Source organism: Pan troglodytes, chromosome 6, assembly GCF_028858775.2.
Source record: "Pan troglodytes isolate AG18354 chromosome 6, NHGRI_mPanTro3-v2.0_pri, whole genome shotgun sequence".
In the NCBI taxonomy this organism is placed as follows: Eukaryota; Metazoa; Chordata; class Mammalia; order Primates; family Hominidae; genus Pan; species Pan troglodytes.
This window is the reverse complement of record NC_072404.2, coordinates 62815841-62843580: the sequence shown is the minus strand read 5'-3', so window position 1 is coordinate 62843580 and position 27740 is coordinate 62815841. Positions and strand designations below refer to the sequence as shown.

The window sequence follows — 27740 nt, the reverse complement described above, 5'->3', positions numbered from 1 at the left end:
GATTGAAACTAGTAAGGCAAGGCCCGCTGTGCCTTCGCAGGCTGCAAATACTAGGAGGGTAATGGGTATTATGAATGCTAGGGTGAAATGTATATTTAAAGGTATAAGGGTATTTATGATGAATAATGATAATATTATTCCTTCTAGGCATAGTGGGGATGATATCAGGTGGGATCAATAGATTAATATCCCCAGAAGTGATATGGTATATGCTAATATGATATTGATACAAATAGAGCGCATTTGGTTAATATGTTCTATCATAATCTAATGAGTCAAAATCATTTATTTTGACTTAAACTATCTACCAAGTCAGTTCAGTCTAATCCTTTTTGAGTTCATTCATGAGTTAACCCTAGGACTAAAATGGTAACTAGTATTAAGAGCTGTGCTGATTATTAGTGTCAGGTTGCTTGTTTGAAGGGCTCATGGCAAGGGTAGTAGTACGATTTCTAAGTCAAATAGGAGGAATGTGATGGCTACTAGAAAAAATTTTATGGAGAAGGGAATGTGGGTGGGGGGTAATGGGTCAAATCTGCATTCGTAGGGGCTGGATTTTTTTAATATAAATATTAAGTTGTGGGAGCCAAAACATAATAACTATTAGTGATAGAACTAATAGGGTGTTGACTGCTAGGGCAGGTTAATTACTCTTTTTCGGATGTTGTCGAAACTGATTGGAAGTCAATGGTACTGTTTATACTAAAAGAGTAAGATCCTCATCAGTAAATAGAAATATAGAAGAATAGTCATACTACATCTACAAAGTGTCAATATCAGGCCACGGCTTCAAAGCCGAAGTGATGGCTAGATGTAAAGTGGTATGTAAAGTTGGCAGGGGAGACAGTGAGGAATGTTGATCCAATAACGATGTGAAGTCCGTGAAAGCCTGTAGGTGTAAAGAATGTTGAGCCATAAATTCCATCAGAAATAGCAAAGGGAGCCTCAAAGTATTCTGAGACTTGTAGGAGGGTGAAGTAAATACATAAGGTAATTGTGATAAGTAGTGCTTGAATTATTTGTTTTCGATTATTTTCTATTAGGCTGTGATGGGCTCAGGTAATTGAAACCCCTGATGCAAGTAATACAGATGTATTCGGGAGGAGTACTTCCAGAGGGTCAAGGGGAGAAATGCCTGTTAGGGGTCGGTGTCCTCCTAGTTCTAGAGTTGGGGCTAGGCTAGAATGGTAGAATGCCAAGAAGAACCCAGCAAAAAAAAAAAAATTACTTCTGAGATATTAAATAGAACTATTCCATATTGGAGGCCTTTTTGGACAGTTGTTGTATGGTGGCTTTGAAATGTACTTTCTCAGATAATGTCATGTCACCATTGATATATAGTCAGTGTATTGTTTAGTAGGCCTAAGGTTAAAAGAGTAATAGAGTTAAAGTGAAATCATAATAGCTAGGCCAGATGTTATTAGGAGAGCTGAGAGAGACCCTGTTAACAGCCAAGGGCTGGTTTGACTAAATGATAGGTGTGTGTTTGGTGGGTCATTATGTGTTGTCATATAAATAAAGGCTTACTAATAGCATGAAGACACAAGCTTGGATAAGGGCCACAGCGAATTTGAGAGTGGTCAATAGAATTAGAATAATAAGGGTGATTGAAGCTGTGGGAAGATTAATAGTTGATAATACTAGTGTGGTTCCTCCAGTTAAGTGTATGAGTAAGTGACCGGCTGTAATGTTGGCTGTTAAATGTACAGCTAGTGCCATTAGTTGAATAAGTGGACTAATGGTTTGGATGATTACTAGTATAGGGGTAAGTGGAATGTGTGTGCCTGGTGGTAGGAAGTGAGCTAAGGAGTTTTTAGTTTTAAATTAGAAGCCTGTGATTACTGTGCCTGCTCATAAGGGGATTGCTATACTGAGATTTATTGATAATCGGGTAGTTGGTATAAATGAGTGGGGTAGAAACTCAAGGAGATTGGCTAAGGCAGTAAAGAGAATTAGGGATATTACTATAAGGGATCAGGTTCATCCTTTAATAGTATGTGTGATTATTATTTGTTTTAGAACAAGTTGAACTAGTCATTGTTGAATAGAAATCAATTGGTTATTGATTAGGTAGTTGGAGGTTGGAAGGAGTGTGGTGGGAAAGAAGATGATTAGTGCTGCTGTGGGTAAACCGAGGATTGTCGGGGCAGTAAATGAGGTGAGCAGATTTTCATTCATTTTAGTTGTCAAGGGTTGTTACGTTTTTGTGTTTTGATTATTTTTGGTGTAGGGGGTGTGTGGTAAATGAACTTTGATAGTTTTAATTGAATAATGGAGAATAAAGTTATGATTGTTGATACAGTAATAATAGGTCGTGTGGAAGTATCTAGTTGAGGCATTCACTGTAGAGAGGTATGATTTCTCTCAGTCTTTAACTGAAAAGGTTAACGCTGGGGTAGCTTTACAGTGATATTATAGTGCAGATATAGACCAAGTTTTGAAAGTTTTTAATGGGACTAATTCTAGAACAATAGGTATAAAACTGTGGTTTTATACAAATTTCTGCACATTGTCCATAGTAGACGCCTGGTCATGTAGCAGGTAAGGCAAATTGGTTTAAGCATCCAGGGATTGCATCTGTTTTTAACCGTAGTGAGGGAGTAGTTCATGAGTGCAGGAGAGCTTTGGGTGCGATTAACATGCAGATGGGAATTTCTCTTGGGACGACTGTTCAGTTATTGACTTCCAGGAGTCGAAGTTCTCCTCGTTTTAAGTCGGCTGTCGGAAGCATAAGAATCGAAGCTTAATTCTTCAGAATCTGTGTACTCGTAGCTTCAATACCATTGATGTCCAATTGTTTTAACAGTGAGAGAGGGGTTATTGATTTCATCTGTTATATACAGGCTACATATGGATGGGAGGGCAATTAAGATTAAGCTGATGGCAGGCAAGATAGTTCAGACAGTCTTTAATTTGTGGGCATCTGTGGTGCTAGTATGAATTAGTTTTGTTGTGTTAGAGAAATAATGTATAGAACCAGGGAACTAATTAGGAAAATAATTATAAGAGTGTGGTCATGGAAGGTAAGTAGTTCTTCTATAGTAGAGGATGAAGCGTCTTGAAGACCTAATTGAACTGGATGGGCCATTAAGATATATAGGGCTTAACCTATAACTTAACTTTGACAAAGTTATGAAATAATTTTACTAATATCTTATCGAGAAACTTGTAGAGGTTATGGGATTGGCTTGAAACAGTCTGTGGAGGTTCGATTCCTTCCTTTTTCACTTAGGTCTTCATGTAGGTTGGTTCTTTGAATGTGTGATAGGGTGGTGGACAGCCATACAGTCATTCTAAGTTGGTAGATGGTTGTGCAATTGTTAGAACTTTTCGTTTTGAAGCAAAGGCTTCTCAGATCATGAAAATTATTAGCATTACTGCTGTTAGGGAAATAAATGAGCCTCTGGATGAAATAATATTTCATGTGGTGTATACATCGGGATAATTGGAGTAACATCGAGGCATACCGGATAGGCCGAGGAAATGCTGCAGGGGGAAAAAAGTTAAATTGGCACCTCTAAATATGATGGCAAAGTCAGTTTTAACATAGATTTGATTAAGCGTATAACCTGAAAAAAGGGGGAATCAGTGGACAAAGCCTCCTATAATAGCAAATACGGCTCCTATTGATAAGACTTAATGGAAATGGGCTACAACATAATATGTGTCATGTAAAACAGTATCTAGTGTTGAATTGGCTAGTACAATGCCGGTTAGACCTCCTACTGTAAAAAGGAAAATAAATCCCAGGGCTTAGAGTATTGTGGGAGATTATTTGATGTTACTGCCATGTAGTGTAGCCGATCAGCTAGACTTTGACACCAGTAGGAATAGCAATAATTATAGTAGCTGAGGTGAAGTATGCTCATGTATCTACATATGTTCCTACTGTAAATATGTGGTGAGCCCATACAATAAACCCTAAGAAGCCAATTGATATTATGGCTCACACTATGCCCATGTACCCAAATGGCTCTTTTTTTTCCAGAGCAGTATGTTGTGATATGGGAAATTATCCTGAAGCCTGGTAGGATGAGGATATAGACTTCGGGGTGACCAGAGAATCAGAATAAGTGCTGATATACGATAGGATTCACCTCCACCACCTGGGTCGATAAAAGTAGTATTAAGATTGTGGTCAGTTAACAGTATTATAATGCCGGCAGCTAGGACTGGGAGAGAAAGGAGTAGGAGAACTGCTGTAATTAGGACTGATCAGACGAAAAGGGGTGTGTGGCATTGGCACATAGCTGGAGGTTTTATGTTAATAATTGTGGTGATAAAGTTAATGGCCCCTAAAATAGAAGAGACACCTGCCAAATGGAGTGAGAAGATGGGTAAATCTACAGAGGCTTCTGCATGTGTTAGGTTTCCTACTAAGGAGGGGTTAGACTGTTCAGCCGGTTCCAGCGCCGGCCTCTACTACAGTGGATGTAAGTAATAGTAGGAAAGAGGGCGAGAGGGGTCAGAAACTCATATTATTTATCCGGGAAAATGCTATGTCGGGGGCGCCACTTATCAGAGGGATTAACCGGTTGCCGAAACCTCCAATTATAAGTGATATTCCTGTAAAGAAAGTTATGACAAATGCATGACCGGTAAAGATGACATTGTAAATTTGATCATTTCCTAGTAGAGTACCTGGTTGGCCCAGTTCCACTCGAATAAGGAGGCTTAAGGCTGTACCCACTATCCCTGCTCATGCACCGAATAGCAGGTATAATGTCCCGATATCTTTATGGTTGGATGAGAACAATCCACGGTTGGTGAACATAGGTGAAGTGAGAAAAGGTAAAAAGGCTGAGTAAGCATTAGACTGTAAATCTAAAGACAGAGGTCAAGGCCTCTTTTTAGCAGTCCCGAGGTGATTTTCATGTTGCATTGCAAATTCAAAGGAGCACCTTCAATCCTGCTGGGGCTTCTCCTCCTTTTTTCCCCCAAAGGCGGGAGAAGTAGATTGAAGCCAGTTGATTAGGGTGTTTAGGTGTTAGCTAAATTTTCATGGGTTTAAGTCCCAACAGTCTAGCCATGGCTTAGCTTAATTAAAGTGATTGATTTGCATTCAATTGATGCAGAATACAGTTTTGCAGTCTTTAGGTTTTTTGCAGAAACTAAGTATAATTCACTTGTTAAGAGCTTTGAAGGCTCTTGGTCTTACTTAACCTAAATTTTTAGATTATAGGTAGCGTTAGTGGAGAGATTGGTAGGAGGAGGGTAGAGAAGATGGTAAGTGGGGGGAGAAGTAATATGGGTTTTGTGTTTTCAAACTACCATTTTATTTTTATATTATTGGATGTGGGGAATATTGTCACTGAAGTGGAGTAAACTAAGCGTATGTAAATATACAGATTGAGTAGAGTTATGATAGCTATAATGGTTGGGATAATAAGACTTATTTTTTGTAAACTCTTGAATGGTGATTCATTTAGGCAGGAATCCTGTTAATGGAGGTAAACTTCCTAGGGATAATAAAATTGATAGAATTATAGATAGTAACCATGTTAATTTGTTTCAGGCGTGAGATAGTGATAGGGTTGTGGTGCTTGAATTCAGGCTGAGTGCTAGGAATACAGTGGTGGTTAAGATGAAGTAAATAGGTTAAAAGTGGTAATGTTTGGGTTGTATGTTAGTACTGCTGTTATTCAACCTATATGAGTAATTGGGGAGTAGACTAGAATTTTACGTAGTCGTGTTTGGTTAAGTCCTCCTCAACTGCCCACTGTAATAGGTAAGATTGAGATAGATAGGAGGATGTTCGTGTTTACTGATGGAAAAATTTGATGTATTACTGAAATAGAGGCTAGATTTGTCATGTGAGGAGGAGTATACCGGATGTTAGGAAAGTTCCTTGCGTTACTTCTGGAGCTCAGAAGTGAAAAGGGGCTATCCTTAGTTTTATTACTAAGGCTGTTACTATTATTAAGGATGAAAATTGGTTAATAGTATTTATTATTGTTCACTGTCTGGAGAACAGGTTATTGGAGAGAATACTTATTATGAGGACTGTAGATGTGGTTGCCTGTATAAGGAAATATTTAGTGTCTGTTTCTGTAGAGCGGGGGTTTGTTTTTTTAATTAAGATTGGGATGAGGGCTAATATATTTATTTCTAAGCCTGTTCAGATGAAAAATCAGTGTGAGCCTAGCATTGTGATAAGAGTACCTGTAAAAATAGTAAGGTAAAATAATAAGTTGACCTTATGGGTTAATTAGGACGGGAAGGGTATAACCAACATTTTCCGGGTATGGGCCTGATAGCTTATTTAGCTGACCTTACCTTAGGACGTGGTGTGATAGGTAGCATGGGGAATTTTGGATTCTCAGGGGTGGGTTCAATTCCTATAGTTCTAGAAATAAGAGGTTGAAATCCTCTATTGTTTACTCTATCAAAGTAATTCTTTTGTCAGCCGTATTTCTTACATTTGAGGTGGGATGCTGGAGATTAGGATGGGTATTGAGATATGTCATATACAGAATGCTAGTGTAAGTAGTAGAAAATTTTTTCATAGGAGGTGTATGAGTTGATTGTAGCCGAAACGGGGATATGCTGTTTGAATTCATAAAAATAGGGAGGTTAAGAGGAGGGTCTTGGTAATGAAATATGTAGCATAGAGTTCTGGTGAATACATAGTGTGTAATGTTCCTAGAAAAATTGTAGTAGTTAGGGCATTTATTACGATAATTTTCATGTATTCTGCTATGAAGAAGAGGGCAAATGGACCTGCGGTATATTTGACGTTGAAACCTGAGACTAACTGATTCTCCTTCTGTTAGGTCAAAAGGGGCTCCGTTAGTTTCTGCTAATGTAGAGATAAATCATATTATGGCTAGGGGTCATGATGGAAGGAGCAGTCAGAGGGACTCCAGAATTGCTGATCCAGAGAGAGTGTCTAAAAATCTATTCTCAGAAATGAAGGAAGGCCTTATGTCCGTGAAACAGCAGATAGTATTAAAATAATCATTGTACTACCTATAACACAAGGAGAACTGGAATAGAGAACCAGAAGATTGCTGTGGTGACAATTCTACTGACTCCATTGATGGGGCACACCCCATTCTAAGTGGGAAATCTGTTTTTAGACAATTGCATTAAAAAGTTCCTGTCACTGGGTATGGTGGCTCACACCTATAATCCCAGCACTTTGGGAGGCTGATAGGGAAGGCTCTTTTGATCCCAAGGTAGGAGGCCATCCTGGCCAACATAGCAAAACCCTTTCTCTACAAAAAATAAAAATAATGAAAAATTAGCCAGTTGTGGTGGTGAATGTCTGCAGTTCTGGCTATTCAGGAGGCTGAGGAAGGAGGATCCCTTGAGCCTGGGAGTTCTTGAGGCTGCAGGGAGGTATGATCACACCACTGCACTCCAGGCTGGGCAACAGAGTGAGACCTTGTCTCTAAAAAAGAGAAAGGAAAAAGATTTCTGCCTAACCAAACCACAATCAGCTGACCAGTGCCTGTCACCCATGAACGTGAACACATGTGGTCTGACCCCACCAGAAGGAACGAACCTGTCTTAGTTCAGGGAGATCCAGGGTTTGCATAGCTCTTCTCCAGGACTGAGCTAATACTCACATTTGCCTCCCCTGTTCTGCTATCAGCTGGCTTGATCTTTTCCCCTTCCTTTGTCTTTTACCATCTATTTACACCAAAGCTCAGTACTGGCTTCCTATGGCTGCTGTAATACATTACCACAAACTTAAAAAAAAATTTTTTTAATGATTTTGGCCAGGCATGGTGGCTCACACCTGTAATCCCAGCACTTTTGGAGGCCGAGGCAGGCAGATCTCTTGAGGTCACAAGAGTTCAAGACCAGCCTGGCCAACATGGCGAAATCTCATCTCTACTAAAAATATAAAAGTTAGCTGGGTGTGGTGGCATGTACCTGTAGTCCCAGCTACTTGAGAGGCTGAGGTGGGAGAATCGCATGAACCTGGGAGGCAAAGGTTGCAGTGAGCCGAGACCATGCCCCTGCACTCCAGCCTAGGTAATAGAGTGAGATTCCTTCCTAAAAAAAGAAAAAAGAGAAACCAAACTTTTAAATAATTTTATTTTATTTTTTAAAAACTGAGATGGGGTCTTCAACTCCTAAGCTCAAGCCATCCACCTGCCACAACCTCCCAAAGTGCTGGGATTACAGGCATGAGCCACCATGCCTGGCCTAAACCATGAATTCAGTGACTCAACGTGATATGTGTTATCTTATAATTCTGGACGTCACAAGTCTAAAATTGGTTTTTCTGAGATGAAATCAAGTGGCATCCAGGATCTAGAGGAGGATCCATTTCCCTGTTTTTTCCGGTTTCTAGAGGCCACCTGCATTCCTTGGCTTGTAGTTCCTTCTTCCATCTGCAAGACCAGTGGTGTAGCATCTTCAGGTCTCTCTCTGCTTCCATTGTTGATCTTACTTTTTTTTTTTTTTTTTTTTTTGAGACAGTGTCTCGCTCTGTCGCCCAGGCTGAAGTGCAGTGGCTCGATTGGCTCACTGCAACCTCTACCTCCCAGTTTCAAGCAATTCTCCTGCCTCAGCCTCCCGAGTAGCTGGGACTACAGGTGCCCGCCACCACGCCTGGCTAATATTTTTGTATTTTTAGTAGAGATAGGGTTTTGCCATGTTAGTCAGGCTGGTCTCAAACTCCTGAACTCAGATGATCCACCCACCTTGGCCTCCCAGAGTGCTGGGATTTCAGGCATGAGCCACTGCACCTGGCCTAGTCCCATTACCTTCAGTGGGAAAATCCCCAATTACTTTGGCACCAATATAATAGTAACATCAAGGATCACTGGTCACAGATCAGCATGACAGATATTATTATAATAATTATAGAGTGGGCGTGGTGGCTCATGCCTGTAATCCCAGCACTATGGAAGGCTGAGGTGGGTGGATCACCTGAGGTCAGGAGTTCAAGACCAGTGTGAATAAAATGGTGAAACCCTGTCTCTATTAAAATGCAAAAACTTAGCCGGGCATGGTGGTATATGCCTGTAGTCCCAGCTATGTGGGAGACTGAGGCAGGAGAATCGCTTGAACCCGGGAGGTGGAGGTTGCAATGAGTTGAGATCACACCATTGCACTCCAGCCTGGACAAGAAGAGTGAAATTCTGTCTCAAATAATAATAATAATAATAATTATTATTATTATTATTATTCTGGGCACAGTGGCTCATGTCTGAAATCCCAGCACTTTGGGAGGCCAAGGCGGGTGGATCACATGAGGTCAGAAGTTCAAGACCAGCCTGGCCAACATGGTGAAACCCCGTCTCTACTAAAAATACAAATATTAGCTGGAAGTGGTGGTGGATACCTGCAATCCCAGCTACTTGGGAGGCTGGGGCAGAATTGCTTGAACCCAGGAGGGGAAGGTTGCAGTGAGCTGAGATCATGCTATTGCACTTTAGCCTGGTTGACAAGAGCAAGACTCTGTCTAAAAAATAAATATAATAAAATGAAGAGGAGGAGGAGGAAACAGCCAGGTGAGGTGACTCACGCCTGTAAAGGAAGAGGTGGAGGTGGAGGTGGAGGTGGAGGTGCAGGTGGAGGTGCAGGTGGAGGTGCAGGTGATGGTGGAGGTGGAGGTGGTAACAGCCAGGCGTGATGGCTCCTGCCTGCAGAAGAGGAGTTGGAGTTGGAGGAGGAGGAAACAGACAGGTGAGGTGGCTCACACCTGTGAAGGAGGAGGAGGAGGAGGAAACAGCCAGGCAGGTGGCTCAGGCCTGTAGAGGAGGAGGAGGAGGAAACAGCCAGGCATGGTGGCTCACCCCTGTAAAAGAGGAGGAGGAGGAGGAAATAGCCAGGTGTGGGGCTCACGCCTGTAAAGGAGGAGGAGGAGGAAACAGCCAGGCGTCATGGCTCATGCCTGTTAAAGGAGGAGGAGGAGGAAACAGTCAGGTGTGGTGGCTCATGCCTGTGAAAGAGAAGGAGGAGGAGGAAACAGCCAGGTGTGGTGGCTCATCCTGTAAAAGAGCAGCAGGAGGAGGAGGAAACGGCTAGGCCTGGTGGCTCATGCCTGTAAAAGAGGAGGAGGAAACAGCCAGGTATGGTGGCTCACACCTCGAGGAGGAGGAGGAGGAGGAGGCAGCAGCGGAAACAGCCAAGTGTTGTGGCTCACACCTGTAAAAGGAGGAGGAGGAGGAGGAAGAGGAAACAGCCAGGCATGGTGGCTGATGCCTGTAAAAGAGAAGGAGGAGGAGGAAACAGCCAGGCGTGGTGGCTCACGCCTCTAAAAGAGGAAGAGGACAGCCAGGCACGGAGGCTCACGCCTGTAGAGGAGGAGGAAGAGGAGGAGGAGGAGGAGGAAACAGGCGCGGTGGCTCACACCTGTAAAAGAGGAGGAGAAGGAGGAAGCAGCCAAGTGTGGTGGCTCATGCCTGTAAAAGGAGGAGGAGGAGGAGGAAACAGGTGTGGTGGCTCACGCCTGTAAAAGAGGAGGAGGAGGAGGTGGAGGAAATAGCCAGGCTTGGTGGCTCAGGCCTGTAAAGGAGGAGGAGGAGGAAACAGCCAGGTGAGGTGGCTCATGCCAGAGGAGGGGGAGGAGGAGGAGGAGGGGGAGGAGACAGGCACGGTGGCTCATGCTTGTATAAGAGGAGGAGGTGGAGGAGGAAACAGCCAGGCGAGGTGGCTCATGCTTATGGAGGAGGAAGAAACAGCCAGGTGTGGTAGCTCACGCCTGTAAAAGAGAAGGAGGAGGACGAGGAAACAGCTAGGCTTGGTGGCTCACCCCTGTAAAAGAGGAGGAGCAGGAGGAAATAGCCAGGTGTGGTGGCTCACGCCTGTAAAGGAAGAGGAGGAGGAAACTGCCAGGTGCCGTGGCTCATCCCTGTTAAAGGGGGAGGAGGAGGAAACAGCCAGGCACGGAGGCTCACACCTGTAAAGGAGGAGGAGGGGGAAACAGCCAGGCATCATGGCTCATGCCTGTTAAAGGAGGAGGAGGAGGAGGAAACAGCCAGGCATGGTGGCTCACGCCTGCAAAGGAGGAAAAAACAGAGTCGTGTGCCTCACGCCTGTAAAGGAGGAAGAGGAAGAGAGGAAGGAAAAGGAAACAGCCAGGTGTGATGGCTCACGCCTGTAAAGGAGGAGGAGGAAGAGGAATAAACGGCCAGGCACGCTGGCTCCTGCCTTTAAATGAGGAGGAGGAGGAAGAGGGAAAAGAAAGCTGTCAGCGTGTACCACATCTTGGAGGGCAGCATCCCAGATCTGCGGAGTGTTAGCTTCAGACTGGTACATTCACCGAGCCTTTCAGGGCTGCCCCATCTTCCTACCAGGCTGCTCGTTTCTTCTTTTTTCTCTTCTTTTTTTTTTTTTTTTTTTTGGAGACAGTGTCCCTCTGTGGCCCAGGCTAGAGTGCAGTGGCGTGATCTCGGCTCACTGCAGCGTCTGCCTCCTGGATTCAAGTGGTTCTCCTCTCTCAGCCTCCCGAGCAGCTGGGATTACAGGCGCATGCCACCACACCCAGCTAATTTTTTTGTATTTTTAGTAGAGACGGGGTTTCACCATATTGACCAGGCTGGTCTCGAACTCCTGACCTTGTGATCTGCCTGCCTTGGCCTCCCAAAGTGCTAGGATTATAGGCATGACCCACCACGCCCAGCCTTAATTATATTTTTTGTAGAGATGGGGGTCTCACTGTGTTTCCCAGGTTGGTCTCAAATTCCTTTCCTCAAGAGATCCTCCCACGTTGGCCTCCCAAAGTGCTGAGATTACAGGTGTGAGCCACTATGCCTAGTCTTAATTTTTGTATTTTGGTATTTAGTATTTTTGTATATTTAGTAGAGACAGGGTTTTGCCATGGTCTTGAACTCCTGGACTCAAGCAATCTGCCCACCTTGGCCTCCCAAGGTAGAATCTCACTCTATTGCATCCAACAGGCATGGAAGAGGCTCTGCTGTGGCCTGCTCAAATTCCTGCTGTGGAAAGCAAGAGAAGGTGCTCCTTGAAGAAACAGGGGGATCCCACCGATCTCAGGGGTTCTGTCCTGGCCTGCAGCCCTGGATCGTCCAGACTGTGCTGGGGTGGGGAACCGACCTTGCCCTTCTTGGCTGGGGCTGAGGGTGAGGGTCCCGCTTCCCCAAAGGCCTAGCCCGGGGTTCCAGCCACAGGCCCCACTGGGCAGCGCCAGGCCCATCCCGCCCCTCTAGGCCTGGCACTCGCCCTCAGCAAAGATGGCGCGGATCGTCTCAGGTACCTGATGCGACCTGTCCGCAGCCGCCTCCTGCACTGCTCTTAGCCCTGCAGACGGTGGCCAAGCAGTGGAGTGGAAAGCGTGACCTAGTGGACAGGTGTGGCCTGCACGGCGTTTGGGCTGCTGTTGCTGTGCGCTGGCACTGCAAGGCGGGATGCTGTACCCCCAGGAGAGCCCGTCGCGGGAGCCCAAGGAGCTGGGTGGCCTCTGGAGCCTCCCTGCCGATTTGGACAACCGACGCCAGGGCTTTAAGGAGCAGTGGTACCCGCGGCCGCTGCAGGAGGTGAGGACTCGGGGCAGGGCCTGGAGGCGCCCGGAAGCCCGGCAGTGGGAGAGAGGAGCCCCAGCCCCCTGCAGGCTCCTTCCCCTGGGCATCCCGGAGCTGGGGGCCCAAAGGAGGTTAAAGGTCAATGGGCTTGGAGCGGGACTAGTGGATGGGGACCCGGGGAAACCGGGAAGACCAAGGCAGAGGAGGTGGGAAGAGGAGGAAGTGCCCCTGCAGAGCCCCCTCCTGAGGTGAAGGGTGAGCCTGGGCAGTGTCCTTTTTAATGTTTATTTTTAATTTGTAAATTTTTTTGAGACTGGGTTTGGCCCTGTCACCCAGGCTGGAGCTGAGTGGCGCAATCCATTGAGCTCAAGTGATTCTCCTGCCCCAGCCTTGCAAGTTAGCTGGGGCCACCACGCCTGGCTAATTAGAAAAAAACCTTGGACAGGCTAGGTGGCTCACTCCTGTAATCCCAGCACTTTGGGAGGTGCAGGCGGGCAAATCACCTGAGGCCAGGAGTTCGAGACCAGCCTGGCCAACATGGTGAAACACTGCCTCTACTAAAAATATAAAAATTAGCCAGGTGTGGTTGGTTCATGCCTGTAATCCCAGCTACTTGGAAGACTGAGGCAGGAAAATCGCTTGAACCCAGGAGGCGGAGGTTGCAATGAGCCGAGATAACGCCACTGCACTCCAGCCTGGGTGACAGAGTGAGACTCCGTTTAAAAAAAACACCGAAAAAACTTTTTTTTTTTTTTAAGATACAGGGTCTCACTACATTGCCCAGGCTGGTCTCAAATTCCTGGCCTCAAGCCATCCTCCCACGTTGACCTCCCAAAGCGCTGATTACAGGCTTTTGATTACCCACACACTCATCTAGCCAGAGCGGCATGTGCTGCACAGAGCCGGGCCCGGGGATTGGGAGGAGGGGACAGTTTAGACGTTCTGAGGTCAGCTCTGCCGAGGCAGGAAGGTCCCTTGGTTTTCAAGGTTCAGATAGAGGACAGGACATGACATCAGGCCAAGGACGCCACCCCTGTTCCCCTTCTGACTTGGATGTGGTCAGTAGAGAAATGGGACGAGGTGAGGTCTGGGCTGCGTTTGCCCATTCTACATTCTCTTTTTCTGACTTTGCGGCATTCAGTACAGGAGGAAGAGGAGAGGGCTGTGTGCTAGCGTGCGCCCCACTCACAGTGTCCTAAGCAAAGCTCCCCCATCCTCCCAACCAGCCTTCCTCCCTGTGACAGGCAGTAGGTCATCTGTCTCGGGAGATATTGGGCCCCATCCACTCCCGAGGAGGAACTCCTGGCCCCACTGGCCCAGATGCACAAACCGCCCTGGCAGTTGACCTGTTGCAGCAAGTTATCTGTACGTTCCACCAAGGGTTCCTGCTGTATGTCAGGACTTGCGCTAGGCCTGGGGGGGCACAGCTGTGCAGCACACTGGCCCCAGATCTTTTTGGGGACCTAGGAGCTGAGCCTGGCCCCTCTCTCCGCAGTCAGGCCCCACCCTGGACGTGCTGGTTCCCTTCAGCTTCAACGACATTGGCCAGGACTGGCGCCTGCGGCATTTTGTTAGCTGGATGTTGTACGAATGGGAGGTGACCCTGCTGGAGAAATGGACCCAGGACCTGTGCACAAGAGTGGTGCTGAGGATTGGCAGTGCCCACTCCTATGACATCGTGGTCAGTGCAGCCAGGAGCAGGCAGGGTGGGTGGGTGGGCATGGCTGCCGACCAGCATGGGACCCCCAGCAGCCACCCACAGCCTGTCTTCTGGCGTGGGATGGTGGGGGTCCCTGCTCTGCCCTGCCCTGGGGGCTATGTCCTGTGTAGGGGGATAGGTGGCCTGATCTACCCCATCGGGATGCCATTCTTCCCATCTGCCTGGCAGGCCCCTGAGCCCCATGCTGCAGGTTATGTGAGGGAGTGCCCAATAGCAGGGCCTCTCCTTATGCGCTGACCTGCCACCCCCTCCCCATATCTCCTGTGTCTGCAGTGGGTGAATGGTGTCAACACGTTAGAGCATGAGGGGCTGACATCAGCAGCTTGGTCCAGGTGGGGCCTCTGCCCTCCTGCCTCTGCGTCACTAATCAACATCAGTAATATGCTCAACCCCAAGAGGGGGGGGTCCCTGCCACCAGGGACCATCTGCTACATGACCAACACCTCCAAGTGGGTACCATCCTGTCTCCACTGCACGCACCCACCTTCCCATCCCACCCTGTGGTCTTCCTGCTAGGGACAGGGTGGCCTTCGCAGAGTGGAGGCCCTGGATCTGGGGAGGCTGCGGAGGCCTGTGAGCTGAAGTCAAAGGACCCAGGGCAAGGGCCCAGAGAACCACAGTCCTCACACCCTAGGTATCCCAAGGGTTGTTTTGTCCAGAACACAGACTGACTTCTTCAACTACGCAGGACTGCAGTGGTCTGTGCTTCTGTACACGACACCCACCACCTACATCAATGACATCACCATCACCACCGGTGTGGAGCACGACAGTGGTGAGGGCTTCTGGTAAGATCCTCCCTCCGCGGGGCCCAGAGTGGCTCTGTTTGTTCCCTGTTTGGAAAGCTCTCCCAGGAAAAAGGTGCTCCCAGCATCTCTAAACCCCCACAGGTTCCCATCCACCTACAAAGCTAAAATCCAGCCTATCTGAGCAGACACGGGCTCCTGAAATCACCTGTCTGGTTGACCTCGCTTGGAGAAGAGGAGTTTGGCCTAACGTCACACAGCTCAGGGCGGCTGTCCTGTCCCTTCCCCACGGTGCTGCTCTCACTCCAGCTCCCCTTGCTACACATCATGCTCAAGGAACAGGCAGCTTTGGGGGAACAGGCACAGTGGCTCGTGCCTGTCCTCTCAGCTCTTTGCAAGGAGGCCCTGGTAGGAGGATCACTTGAGGCTAGGAGTTCAAGACCAGCCTGGGCAACAGCGAGACCATCACCACAAAAAATTAAAAAATTAGGCATGGTGATGTGTGCTGGTAGTCCCAGCTGCTGAAACAGGAGAATCACTTGAGCCTGGGAGGTCAAGGGTGCAGTGAGCTACGACTACGCCACTGCGCTCTGGTCTGGGCAACAGACGGAGACCCTGTCTTTTTTTTTTTTTTTTTTTTTTTTTTGTGATAGAGTCTCACTCTGTTGACCAGGCTGGAGGGCAGTGGTACAATCTCAGCTCACTGCAACCTCCGCCTCCTGGTTTCAAAGGATTCTCCTGTGTCAACCTCCAGAGTAGCTGGGATTACAGGCATCTGCCACCATGCCCAGTTAATTTTTGTATTTTTTTTTTAGTACAGACAGGGTTTCACCATGTTAGCCTGGCTGGACTTGAACTCCTGACCTGAGGTGATGCACACGCCTCAGCATCCCAGAGTGTAAGGATTTTTAAAGTTTTCTTTTCTTGTTTTAAATATATCTTTTTCTTTTTCTGAGATGAGGCCTTACACTGTCGCCCATTCTGGAGTACAGTGGCGAGATTATTGACAGCTGTTTTGGGGCTGCAGTTCCAAGTTTAAAAGAGTTTAGGCTGGGTGCGGTGGTTAATGTCTGTCTTGGGAGGCCAAGGTGGACAGATAGCTTGAGCTCAAAAGTTCGAGACCTGCCTGGGCAACATAGTGAGACCCTGTCTCAAATAAATAAATAAAATTAAATAAATAGGAATTTAAACAAGAATCACACAGCAAAGGTGATGCAGCATAGAGCAATTTATTGCAAAGAAAAAAGTATTTTGGAAGTTAAGTGCAGAATAGCCCGGGCACAGTGGCTCATCCCTCTAATCTCAGCACTTTTGGAGGCTGAGGCAGGTGGATCACTTGAGGAGTTCAAATCAGCCTGGCCAACATTAGCTTGGCATGGTGGCGTGTGCCTGTAATACCAGCTACTCGGGTGGTTGAGATGGGAGAATTGCTCGAACTTCTGAGGTGGAGGTTGCAGTGAGCTGAGATTGCAACACTGCACTCCAGCCTGGGTGACAGAGCGAGACTCCTTCTCAAAAAAAATAGTGAAGTGCAAAATACACAGTTCACCCTGAGAGAGAATTCAGGGCAGGCTGCTCGTAGCAATGAGACAGCACTGATTATTACTGGCGAAACTCCCTTTCTGGGAGTCTTCCATGGTGAATTCCTAAGGAGCTGGGAAGAGGTGTAAGCACGTTTTGGGCTGTCCTTTGGTTGCGTATGCACAGTAACTGTACATGCTTGTTCACATGTCACATATCTCAGCACCATGATTGGCACATCTCAAGGACGTGTTCGCTTCCTTGACTACCTACCCTGCCTTAAGATGTATCTTACTGCAGCCCCGAACTCCTGGCTCAAGCAATCCTCCCGTTTCAGCCTTCCAAGTAGCTGGGGCTGCTGGGGCTGCAGGCAGACACCACCACGCTCGGCTAATTTTTTGTATTTTTAGGGAAGAAGTGGTTTCCCTATGTTAACCAGGCTGGTCTTGAACTCCTGGGCTCAAGCAATCCTTCCACCTCAGCCTCCCCAAGTGTTGGGATTACAGGTGTGACCACTCTGCCTGGTCAAAAAAATCTTTTTTTAAATTGAAAAAAAGTGCCAGACACGGTGGCTCACGCCTGTAATCCCAGCACTTTGGGAGGCTGAGTCGAGTGGAGCACATGAGGAGTAGGTGCGATTTCTACAATTGGTTTGGTGGAAATCAAATCCAAGTATGACTACAGCTGATGGCAAGGGGACAAGGCCTTTCGCGATGGTGAGTGATAGCATCCCCAAAAGTTAAAAAGACCAAATGCATGACAGTGCTCCCGTGTCTGGTTAATATGGTGATAGTCACTAGTCCATCGAGATGTCTTATTTAAGGGGAACGTATGGGCAATCTTAGTTTTATGGCCCTGAGCTAAGAACCAGATGCCAGGTATAGTTTCAGTATAGTCAACCCCAAGTATTATGGGCCCGGAGCAAGGAGGGTAACACATCCAAGCGGGATGATGATTTCTCGGAGGTTGGTAGACTAAGAGACTAAAATTTAGTAGGAGATAACCATGTTGGGAGGGTGGTTTTGACTGAAATGTGCTATGTCCAATGAACCAATGAATGCACTATGTAATATTAAGAATTTTGAGTACTGGTCGATATCCATATGGAACTAGTTCTATGTGTAAGTGTAGTATTATATACGATAGTTAAGAAATTGCTAATACTTGCTTATATGCGTGTGGAGCAAGCTTGTAATGTCATACAATCTGTGAATGTACTGTGTACAATCAAGCATTGATAGTTCTATATATTCATGGGGACTAGCAGTAATGCACGAAGTACATAAAAGAATTAATGTATTAGTGCTGATGGTCAGTAATTACATAGTAGTAAAAATGCGTGCCAAAAAGAATACAGAGAATAGTTTAATTAGAATCTCAGCTTTGGGTGTTGATGGTGCAGTGGGAATGCTTTTTCTCTGAGTTGCCCTAGGGAGGGGACTCTCCATTTCTGCTTTACAAGACTGGTGTATTGGATTATACTACAAGGGCAGTTTCATTTAAGTAGTTTATTCTTGATTAGGGCAGTGAGTGGTATGAGAACAAGAATAATAGAGAAATATATCATAGATGCTATCTGTCCGATGGTAATAAAAGGATGTTCAACTGGCTGTCCTCTGATTCATGTGAGTGTGAATACGTCGGTGACTAAGGTTCAGAACAGATATTGACTCCTGGTTTATTGGGGATGGATCGTAAGATTGTGTATACAAATAAAAAGTATCAGTGTGGTTTTATGTGGGGCAGGGTATTTGCGGGTTGACTAAGGTGTAATTATCTGGGTCGCTCAGGAGGTCAGGCAGAAACAGTACTAGAATTATTAAAATGAGGAGGAGAAAAATTAAACCTAGAATATCTTTGGTTGTGTAGTAAGGGTGGAAGGTGATTTTGTCAGAATGTGATGAAATTCCTGAAGGGTTATTAGACCCTGTTTCGTGTAGGAATAAAAGGTGGAGAATTGTCAGGGCTATTATGGTGAAAGGTAAGATGAAGTGGAAGTTGAAGAGTTGTGTAAGAGTGGCTTTGTAAACTGGAAATCCACCTTCGATTCATGGGACAAGGTCAGTTCCAATATATGGGAAGGCTGATAGTAGGTTTGTGATTACGGTAGCGCCTCAGAATGGTATCTGGCCTCATGGAAGCACATAGCCTATAAATGCTGTTGCTGTGGTTGTGAGTAGGAGGATAATGCCAGTGTTTCATGTTTCTAAATGTACGAATGACCCATAATATAAGCCTCCGCCGACGTGTAGGAAGAGGCAGATGAAGAATGTTGAAAGGCCATTAGTGTGAAAACAGCGGACTCTTCAGCCATAGTCCACATCTCGGTTAATATGGGCAATAGAAGAGAAAGCAATTGGGGTATCTGGTGTCTAGTGTATGGCCAGAAACAGGTACCAAGAAGTGAGCCGAAGTTTCATCATATAGAGATATTAGATGGTGTGGGGAGATCAATGAATGAGTAATTAATGATTTTTATTAGTGGGTTTGTTTTACATGTAATGGTCATTAGTGTTCTTGAAGTACAGTGATGGTTTTTCATATCATTAGTCATGGCTATAACCCATGTGGGAATAATGACATATGCTTTATTCTTATTAAGTGTTCTTTTGTTATGGGATTTGTAGGTTTTTTTTCTAAACCTTCTCCTATTTATGGGAGTTTAGGGTTAATTCTTAGTCGTGCTGTAGGTTGTGTTATTGTGTTGAATTATGGTGGGGCTTTTATGGGACTAATAGTCTTTTTTGTTTATTTGGGGGGGATGATGGTTGTTTTTGGTTATACTGTGGTGATGGCTATTGAGGAATACCCTGAGGCATGAGGATCAAGTATTGATGTTTTAGAAACTTTATTATTGGGGCTACTAATAGAGTTGTTGTTACTTTGGTGAATGGTGAGTATGATGGGGTGGTCATCATAGTTAATTTTATTAGTGTGGGAAGTTGAATAATTTTTGAGGGGGAGGTGCCAGGGTTAATGCATCAGGATTCTGTGGGTGCGGGTGCTTTATATAATTATGGGTGTTGATTGTTCGTAGTTGCTGGTTGAACATTGTTAGTATTTATGTGGCAGTTGAAATTACTCTGGGTAATAGATTAGATAATTAAGAGTAAAGTTAAGAAGGATGGAATAACCAAAGAAAAAATAAAATTTAATTAGGCCTTTTTGAGTAGTTATGGTAATGGAGGCTTTGAGTTGGGTCTGTGAATTTGTCTTTGGCATGGACTTTTCTAGTCAAATTAAGTCTAGCAGAAGTGATGCCAGATTTTGGCTTGTAGATAGGTTTGAGTGAGGGGTTGTATGGTGAATTGTGATTGAGTAAAATCCTAATATATTGGAGAAGCTGAATGTTTGTAATGGATATGTTATCTTAAGATTATTAGTTATAAAACTAAGTTCCATTGCCAGTAAGAGTCCTCGGATGGTTACACCTCGGGCTGTGAGTTTTAGGTGAGTGATATTGTTGTTCGGGAGGATGAAGTGTAGGGATAATGCTATTGGTGATGAGAAACCCAGTGAAGATACTGCCGACTATAAGGCATTTAATTGGGTTTATTAGGGAAGAGTTATTTTTGTCAATGCTGATTAGGGTTGGGACGTGGGATTGTCCTATTAGAGCAAAGAAAATAATTTGGATATTATAGATACTTGCTAGGGAGGTGGCAATAAGAGTAGTAGAGAGGGCTCAGGCATTGGTATAGGGATGTGTTTGCACTTTTGATAATGAGATCTTTAGAGTAAAAGCCTGTGAGGAAAGGCATAGCCGTAAGTGCTAGGCTGCCAATAAGGGAGGAGGAAGTAAGGGGTAAAGTCTTAAATAGTCCTCCTGTTTTTCAGGTATCTTGTTTTTTGTTGAGGTTATGGGTGATGGATCCTGAACTTATAAATAATATAGCTTTAAAAAAGGTGTGGGTGCAAATGTGTAGGAATGCTAGGTGTGGTTGATTCTTGCCAATTGTGGCTATTATAAGGCCTAGTTGACTTGAGGTGGAGAATGCTACGATTTTGTTGATCACATTTTGTGTTAGAGCACAAATTGCTGTAAATAAGGTGGCAATAGCCCCTAAACACATTTTAAGGGTTTGGATTAACATATTATTTTCTATTAAGGGGTGGAAGTGGATAAGCAGTAAAATTCCTGCTACAACTATAGCGCTAGAGTGGAGTAGGGCTGAGACTGGGGTTGGACCTTCCATGGCGGAAGGAAGTCAGGGGTGGAGGCCAAATTGAGCTGACTTTCCCGCTGCTGCTAAGAGAAGGCCAATTAATGGCAGATCAGGGGTAGGATTTAGGATAAATGCTCGTTGAGGTTCTCATGTATTGTAAGATGAGAGGAATCATGCTATAGCTAAAATGAAGCCAATATCGCCAATGCGGTTATACAGAATCACTTGGAGGGCTGCTGTATTAGCATCTGCTCGGCCGTGTCATCAGCCAGTTAGTAAAACCAGACATAATTCCTACACCTTCTCATCTGATAAAAAGTTGAAAAAATGTTGTTGGCGGTAACTAGAATTAATATTGTGGTGAGGAAAATAAGTAAATATTTGAAAAATTGATTAATGTTAGGATCTGATTTTATATATCGAGAATTCTATAAGAGATCAGGTGACAAATAGTGCTACTGGGATAAATTTTATGGAGAAGTAGTCTAGTTTGAAGCTTAGTGAGAGTTTAAGGGTTTGGATTGTTACTGAATGTCAGTTTGAGATGATGGCTTCTTGGTCTATATACACAAACGTTGTGGGAATGAGGCTAATGGTGAAGGTGCATGCAGTAGATATTTTTACATAATATGGATCCAAGTTCTTGTGAGAGTTGATTAAGGTGGTAGTAATTGGTAAGGTTAAGGAGATTAAGGTTATTATAGTAATGGAAAAATACGTGATTATTACTTTTATTTTGAGTTGCACCAATATGTTTGGTTTCTAAGACCAATGGATAGCTCTTATCCTCTACAACTTGAGAAAGCCATGTTGTTAGGCACAGGGGTATGAGTTAGCAGTTCTTGCATACTTTCTCAGTAAAGAAGAAGTTGCAGACTTTTATTATTAGACCCACAATCTAATGTTTTGATTAAACTATATTTACAGGTTATAAAACCTATAGTAATCTTAGGGTTTAGGGATAATAGGAGAATAGGTGCAAGGTGTATGTGTATTTGTATATTTTCTCGTGTAGAGGAAGGTTTAATGCTATTCATGTAATATGTGTTTCTTGTTGTATTGTGATAAGTATGTATAGGGAATAAAGGGCTGTGATTAATATTAAGTCCTATAAGCATAATGGTGATGTTTGATCAGGAGAGTGAAGCCACCATTACCAAGAGTTCTCCCATTAGATTAATGGTGTGGGGTAAGGCAAGGTTAATAAGATTTGCTCTAAGTCATCAAAAGGCTATTAGTGGGAGTAGTGTTTGAAGCCCTCTAGAGGGTAATATGATTTGGCTATGGATTCGCTCATAGTTTGAATCTGCTAGGCAGAGTAGTAAGGACGAAGGAAGTCCATGGGCAATTTTGAGGGTAATTGCACCGGTAAAGCTTCAGGGGGTTTGAATGAGGATAGACATAATAATAAGTGCTATACGGCTTACGGAAGAATATGCAATAAGTGATTCTAGATCAGTTTGTCATAGACAAATAGAGCTTATCATAACTATCCCTCATAAGGATAACATGAGGAAGGGGTAGACTGTATATTCTGTCAGGGGGCTGAGGATAAGGGTAAGCCATATTATGCCGTAGCTGCCTGTTTTTAGGAGAACTGCTCTAAGTACTATTGAGCCTGCAATAGGGGCTTCTACATGAGCTTTAAGAAGTCATACGTGAAGTCCGTATAGGGGTATTTTTACTATAAAACCCATAACACATGCTAATCATATAAGGTTATTTGATCAGGAGATTAATAGTTCTTGGATGTTAAATATTATTATCATGTTCAGTGAACCTAAGGTATTTTGAGTATAAATAAGTATCATAAGTAGGGGGAAGAGATCCCACTAGTGTAAAAAATAAGAAATATGAGCTTGCATTGAGGCGTTCTGGTTGGTTACCCAGGGGGTGATAATAATTAAGGTAGGGATAAGTGTAGCTTCAAAGGGAATATAAAATGTAATTAGTTCTGTGGCTGTGAATGCCATGACTAAAGAAAATTGTAGGGTAATCGATATGGAAATATAGAGCTTTTTCCATGGGGGTGACTCATTGGAGAGGTGGTACTGGCTTGCTATAATTACAAGAGGTAGTAGTCAGGCTGTTAAGATTAGGAGAGGTGATGTCAGTGGATCAGAAGAGAAAGTTAATAAGAAGTTGAATAGATTGTCATTGAATTGATTAATAAATAATAGGGCAATGAAGCTAATGATTAGGCTGTGAATTGATTTAGATTATTGAGTTTTTAGAGAATCATGTTATTGGTAGCAGTATAATTGTTGGAATAATAATTTTTAGCATCGAAGTAAATTTAGGTTATATACATAGTCTAGGCTATAGGTGTTGGAGATGGAAACTAGTAAGGCAAGGCCCACTGCGGCTTCGCAGGCTGTAAATACTAGGAGGGTAATGGGTATTATGAATGCCACGGTGAAATATATATTTAAAGGTATAAGGGTATTTATGATGAATAATGATAATATTCCTTCTAGGCATAGTAGGGATGCTATCAGATGGGATCGATAGATTAATATCCCCAGAAGTGATATGGTATATGCTAATATGATATTGATATAAATAGAGGGCATTTGGTAAATATGTTGTATCATAATCTAATGAGTCGAAATCATTTATTTTGGCTTAAACTATCTACCAATTCAGTTCAATCTAATCCTTTTTGAGTTCATTCATCAGTTAACCCTAGGACTAAAATGATAACTAGTATAAGGGCTGTGCTGTTTGTTAGTGTCAGATTGCTTGTTTGAAGGGCTTATGGCAAGGGTAGTAAGTAGTAGGGCGATTTCTAAGTCAAATGGGGGAATGTGATGGCTATTAGAAAAAATTTTATGGAGAAGGGAATGTGGTCGGAGGATAACAGGTCAAATCCGCATTCGTAGGGGCTGGATTTTTTTTATATAAATATTAAGTAGTGGGAGCCAAAATGTAATAACTGTTAGTGATAGGGCTAATAGGGTGTTGACTACTAAGGCTAGTATTAGGTTAATTACTCACTTTTGGATGTCGTCCAAACTAAATGATTGGAAGTCAGTGGTACTGTTTATACTAAAAGAGTAAGATCCTTATCAGTAAATAGAAATATACAAGAATAGTCATACTCCATCTACAAAGTGTCAATATCAGGTGGCATCTTCAAAGCCAAAGTGATGGCTAGATGTAAAGTGGTATTTTAATTTGCAGGGGAGACAGATAGTGAGGAATGTTGATCCAATAATGATGTGAAGTCCGTGAAAGCCTGTAGTTGTAAAGAATGTTGAGCCATAAATTCCATCAGAAATAGCAAAGGGAGCCTCAAAGTGTTCTGAGACTTGTAGGAGGGTGAAGTAAATACCTAAGGTAATTGTGATAAGTAGTGCTTGAATTATTTGTTTTCGATTATTTTCTATTAGGCTGTGATGGGCTCAAGTAATTGAAACCCCTGATGCAAGTAATATAGATGTATTCAGGAGGAGTACTTCCAGAGGGTCAAGGGGAGAAATGCTTGTTGGGGGTCAGTGTCTTCCTAGTTCTGGAGTTGGGGCTAGACTAGAATGGTAGAATGCCCAGAAGAGTCCAGCAAAGAAAAATACTTCTGAGATAATAAATAGGACTATTCCATATCAGATGCCTTTTTGGACAATTGTTGTATGGTGGCCTTGAAATGTACTTTCTCGGATATTATCATGTCACCATTGATATATAGTCAGTGTATTGTTTAGTAGGCCTAAGGTTAAAAGAGTAATAGAGTTAAAGTGAAATCATATAGCTAAGGTGGATGTTACTAGGAGAGAGGAGAGAGCCCTTGTTAACGGCCAAGGGCTGGGTTTGACGAAATGATAGGTGTGTGTTTGGTGGGTCATTATGTGTTGTCATATAAATAAAGGCTTACTAATAGCATAAAGGCATAAGCTTGGATAAGGGCCACAGCGAATTCGAGAGTGGTCAATAGAATTAGAATAATAAGGGTGTTTGAAGCTGTGGGAAGGTTAATAATTGATAATACTAGTGTGGCTCCTCCAATTAAGTGTATGAGTAAGTGACCGGCTGTAATGTTGGCTGTTAAATGTACAGCTAGTGCCATTGGTTGAATAAGTAGACTAGTGGTTTTGATGATTACTAGTACAGGGATAAGTAGTATGGGTGTGCCTTGTGGTAGGAAGTGAGCTAAGGAGTTTTTAGTTTTAAAGTGGAAGGCTGTGATTACTGTGCCTGCTCATAAGGGGATTGTTATACCTAGATTTATTGATAGTTGGGTAATTGGTGTAAATGAGTGGGGTAGAAGCCCAAGGAGATTGGTTAAGGCAATAAAGAGAATTAGGGATATTAGTATAAGGGATCAGGTTCATCCTTTAATAGTATGTGTGATTATTATTTGTTTTAGAACAAGTTGAACTAGTGATTGTTGAATAGAAATCAATCAGTTATTGATTAGATAGTTGGAGATTGGAAGCAGTGTGGTGAGAAACAAGATGATTAGTGCTGCTGCGGTTAAACCGAGGATTGTCGGGGCAGTAAATGAGGTGAGCAGATTTTCGTTCATTTTAGTTCTCAAGGGTTGTTAGGTTTTTGTGTTTTGATTATTTTTGGTGTAGGGGGTGTGTGGTAAATGAACTTTGGTAGTTGTAATTGAATAACGGAGAATAAAGTTATGATTGTTGATATAATAATAATAGGTCATGTGGAAGTATCTAGTTGAGGCATTCACTGTAGAGAGGTGTGATTTCTCTCAGCCTTTAACTGAAAAGGTTAACACTGGGGTAGCTTTTTTTTTTTTTTTTTGAGACGGAGTCTCACTCTGTCACCCAGGCTGGATGGAGTGCAGAAGCGCGATCTCAGCTCACTGCAAGCTCCACCTCACAGGTTCACGCGATTCTCCTGCTTCAGCCTCCTGAGTAGCTGGGACTACAGGTGCCCGCCACCATGCCCGGCTAATTTTTTTTTTTTTTGTATTTTTATTAGAGACAGGGTTTCACCATGTTATCCAGGATGGTCTCGATCTCCTGACCTCGCAATCCACCCGCCTCAGCCTCCCAAAGTGAGCCAGGCTAGATATTGAGAATTTCTCAAACCTGTTCTTAAGATGTCTCTTCCCTAGATTTGTGTTCCGTTTATTGGGTTATGTGGATTTGCCCATGTTCCTGCTGAAGAGCCTGTAATTAGTTGGTACACCTGCTGTTTGTCTGTGGTCTTACAGTCTCTCTGTGCTGTAACAATCATTTACCTTTTGTCTCATAGACACCAACCTGACATTCAAAGTATAGCACCATTTCTTTCAGCACTCTATGTCACGGTAGACAGAAACCAGTCTTTGGAAAGACTCCTCAAAGCCAGAAGTATGGACACATGTGCCACTATTTTTTTTTTTCACTATTGAGAGAGAAGCCAGGAGTCGAGAGTTTACACTTAAAGGCATTATTTTGTATTGGGGAGGAGGTATGGCTGTGGTGGGTAAATGTAACAAATGTTCTTTTGTCTTCTATGTGGCTTTTGGCATCATTCTCCTCTGTGGCACTGCAATCTTTTAACTGGTTTTTAGAGCTGTTACAAAGGCATTTTCGTCAATATATTTTTGTTAAGTTTATATGTCTATTAAGGAATTTGGGCTTGTGGTATTATGCCATTTTATTGTGCTTGGTATAATTTTATATTTTGTATTCATAGAGTATACTTACCTGAGTCTAATAAGTGGTATAATTTATTTATTTATTTATTTTTAGCTGTGTCCTCTCATTTTACTCCAGACCTTTTGCCTGGGCAGAGCATAAAACATTTATTCCCAAAAGTGATAATGAGAAGATATGAAAGCTATGGCATTGAAAATTTAAAGTTAAAAGACTGGAAAAGCGTGGGTTAGTGTACGGGACAGAAAAAAAGTTATAGTGGACTTAACCAATGTTAATCTTTCAATGTGATGAATGTGGCAAAGCTTTTAACTGGTGCTTAATCTTTATTCAACATAAGAGAATTAATACAGGAGAGAAACCATACAAATGTGAGGAATGTGGAAAAGCCTTTAACTGGTTTTCAAACCTTATTCGAAATAAGAGAATTCGTACTGTAGAGAAACTCTACAAATGTGAAGAATGTGCCGAAGGCTTCAACCAGGGCTCACATCTCACTGAATGCAAGAGAACTCATACTGGAAGGAAATCCTACACATGTGAAGAATGTGGCAAAATTTTAACTGGTTCTCATACTTTTCTCAACATAAGAGGATTCATACTGGAGAGAAACCTTACAACTGTGAAGAATGTGAAAAGCTTTTATGCATGGCTGAATCCTTACCAAAAATTAGAAAATTCATACTAGAGAGAAATGCTACAAATGTGAAGAATGTGCCAAAACCTTTAACCAGAGCTCACATCTTATTGGACACAAGAGAATTCATACTGGAGAGCCACCCTACAAATGTGAAAAATGTGGTAAAGCCTTTAACTGGTTCTCAAACCTTACTAAATATAAGAGAATTCATACTGGAGAGAAACCCTAGAAATATGAAGAATGTCATAAGTCTTTGATCAATGCTCAATCCTTACTGAATATAAGATAATTCACATGATAGAGAACCCCTACAATTGTAAGGAATGTAGCAAAGATTTTAATTTGTGCTCACTTTTATTGTAAGTAAATTCATTCTGGAGAGAAACCCTATACATGTGAAGATATGGCAAAGTCCAGCCTTCAGGCCTTATAATACATAAAATTATTTATACTGGAAAAAAAATCACTGCAAGTGTGGAGAATTTGAGCAGGCCTTTAACCAGTTCCAAACCTTTATTGTACATAAGGGAATTCATATTGGACAAAAATCTTATAAATGTAAAAAAATGTAACAAAGCCTTTAACCAGCCCTCACACCTTAATGAACCTAAGAGAATTTATTTTTAAAAACAATTTTTTTTAAAGATGGAATCTCACTTTTTCACCCAGGCAGGAGTGCAGTGGCACTACCTTGGCTCACTGCAGCCTCTGCCTTCCTGGTTCAATTGATTCTCCTGCCTCAGTCACCTGAGTAGCTGGGATTACATGTGCATGCCACCACACTGGCTGATTTTTGTATTTTTGGTAGAGATGGGGTTTCAACATGTTGGGCAGGCTGGTCTCGAACTCCTGACCTCAGGTGATCCACCTGCCTGAGCCTTCCAAAGCCTAAGAGAATTTG

General features: G+C 43.5%; 1 protein-coding gene and 2 pseudogenes across 1 annotated transcript; 1 reads left to right on the top strand and 2 right to left on the bottom strand.

The window, feature by feature from the left end:
• Positions 1–1497: 1497 nt before the first annotated feature.
• LOC112209762 (ATP synthase subunit a-like) lies at positions 1498–2178 on the bottom strand (annotated as a pseudogene).
• A 9992-nt stretch (positions 2179–12170) lies between these two features.
• LOC100610730 (beta-glucuronidase-like) lies at positions 12171–26646 on the top strand. Its single transcript, XM_003318430.3, has 4 exons — positions 12171–12458; positions 13939–14124; positions 14798–14951; positions 26296–26646. Exons 1-4 carry the CDS (start codon positions 12330–12332, stop codon positions 26430–26432), a joined length of 606 nt encoding a protein of 201 aa, XP_003318478.3. The 5' UTR covers positions 12171–12329; the 3' UTR covers positions 26433–26646.
• LOC129135582 (ATP synthase subunit a-like) lies at positions 24438–25118 on the bottom strand (annotated as a pseudogene).
• Positions 26647–27740: the final 1094 nt, after the last annotated feature.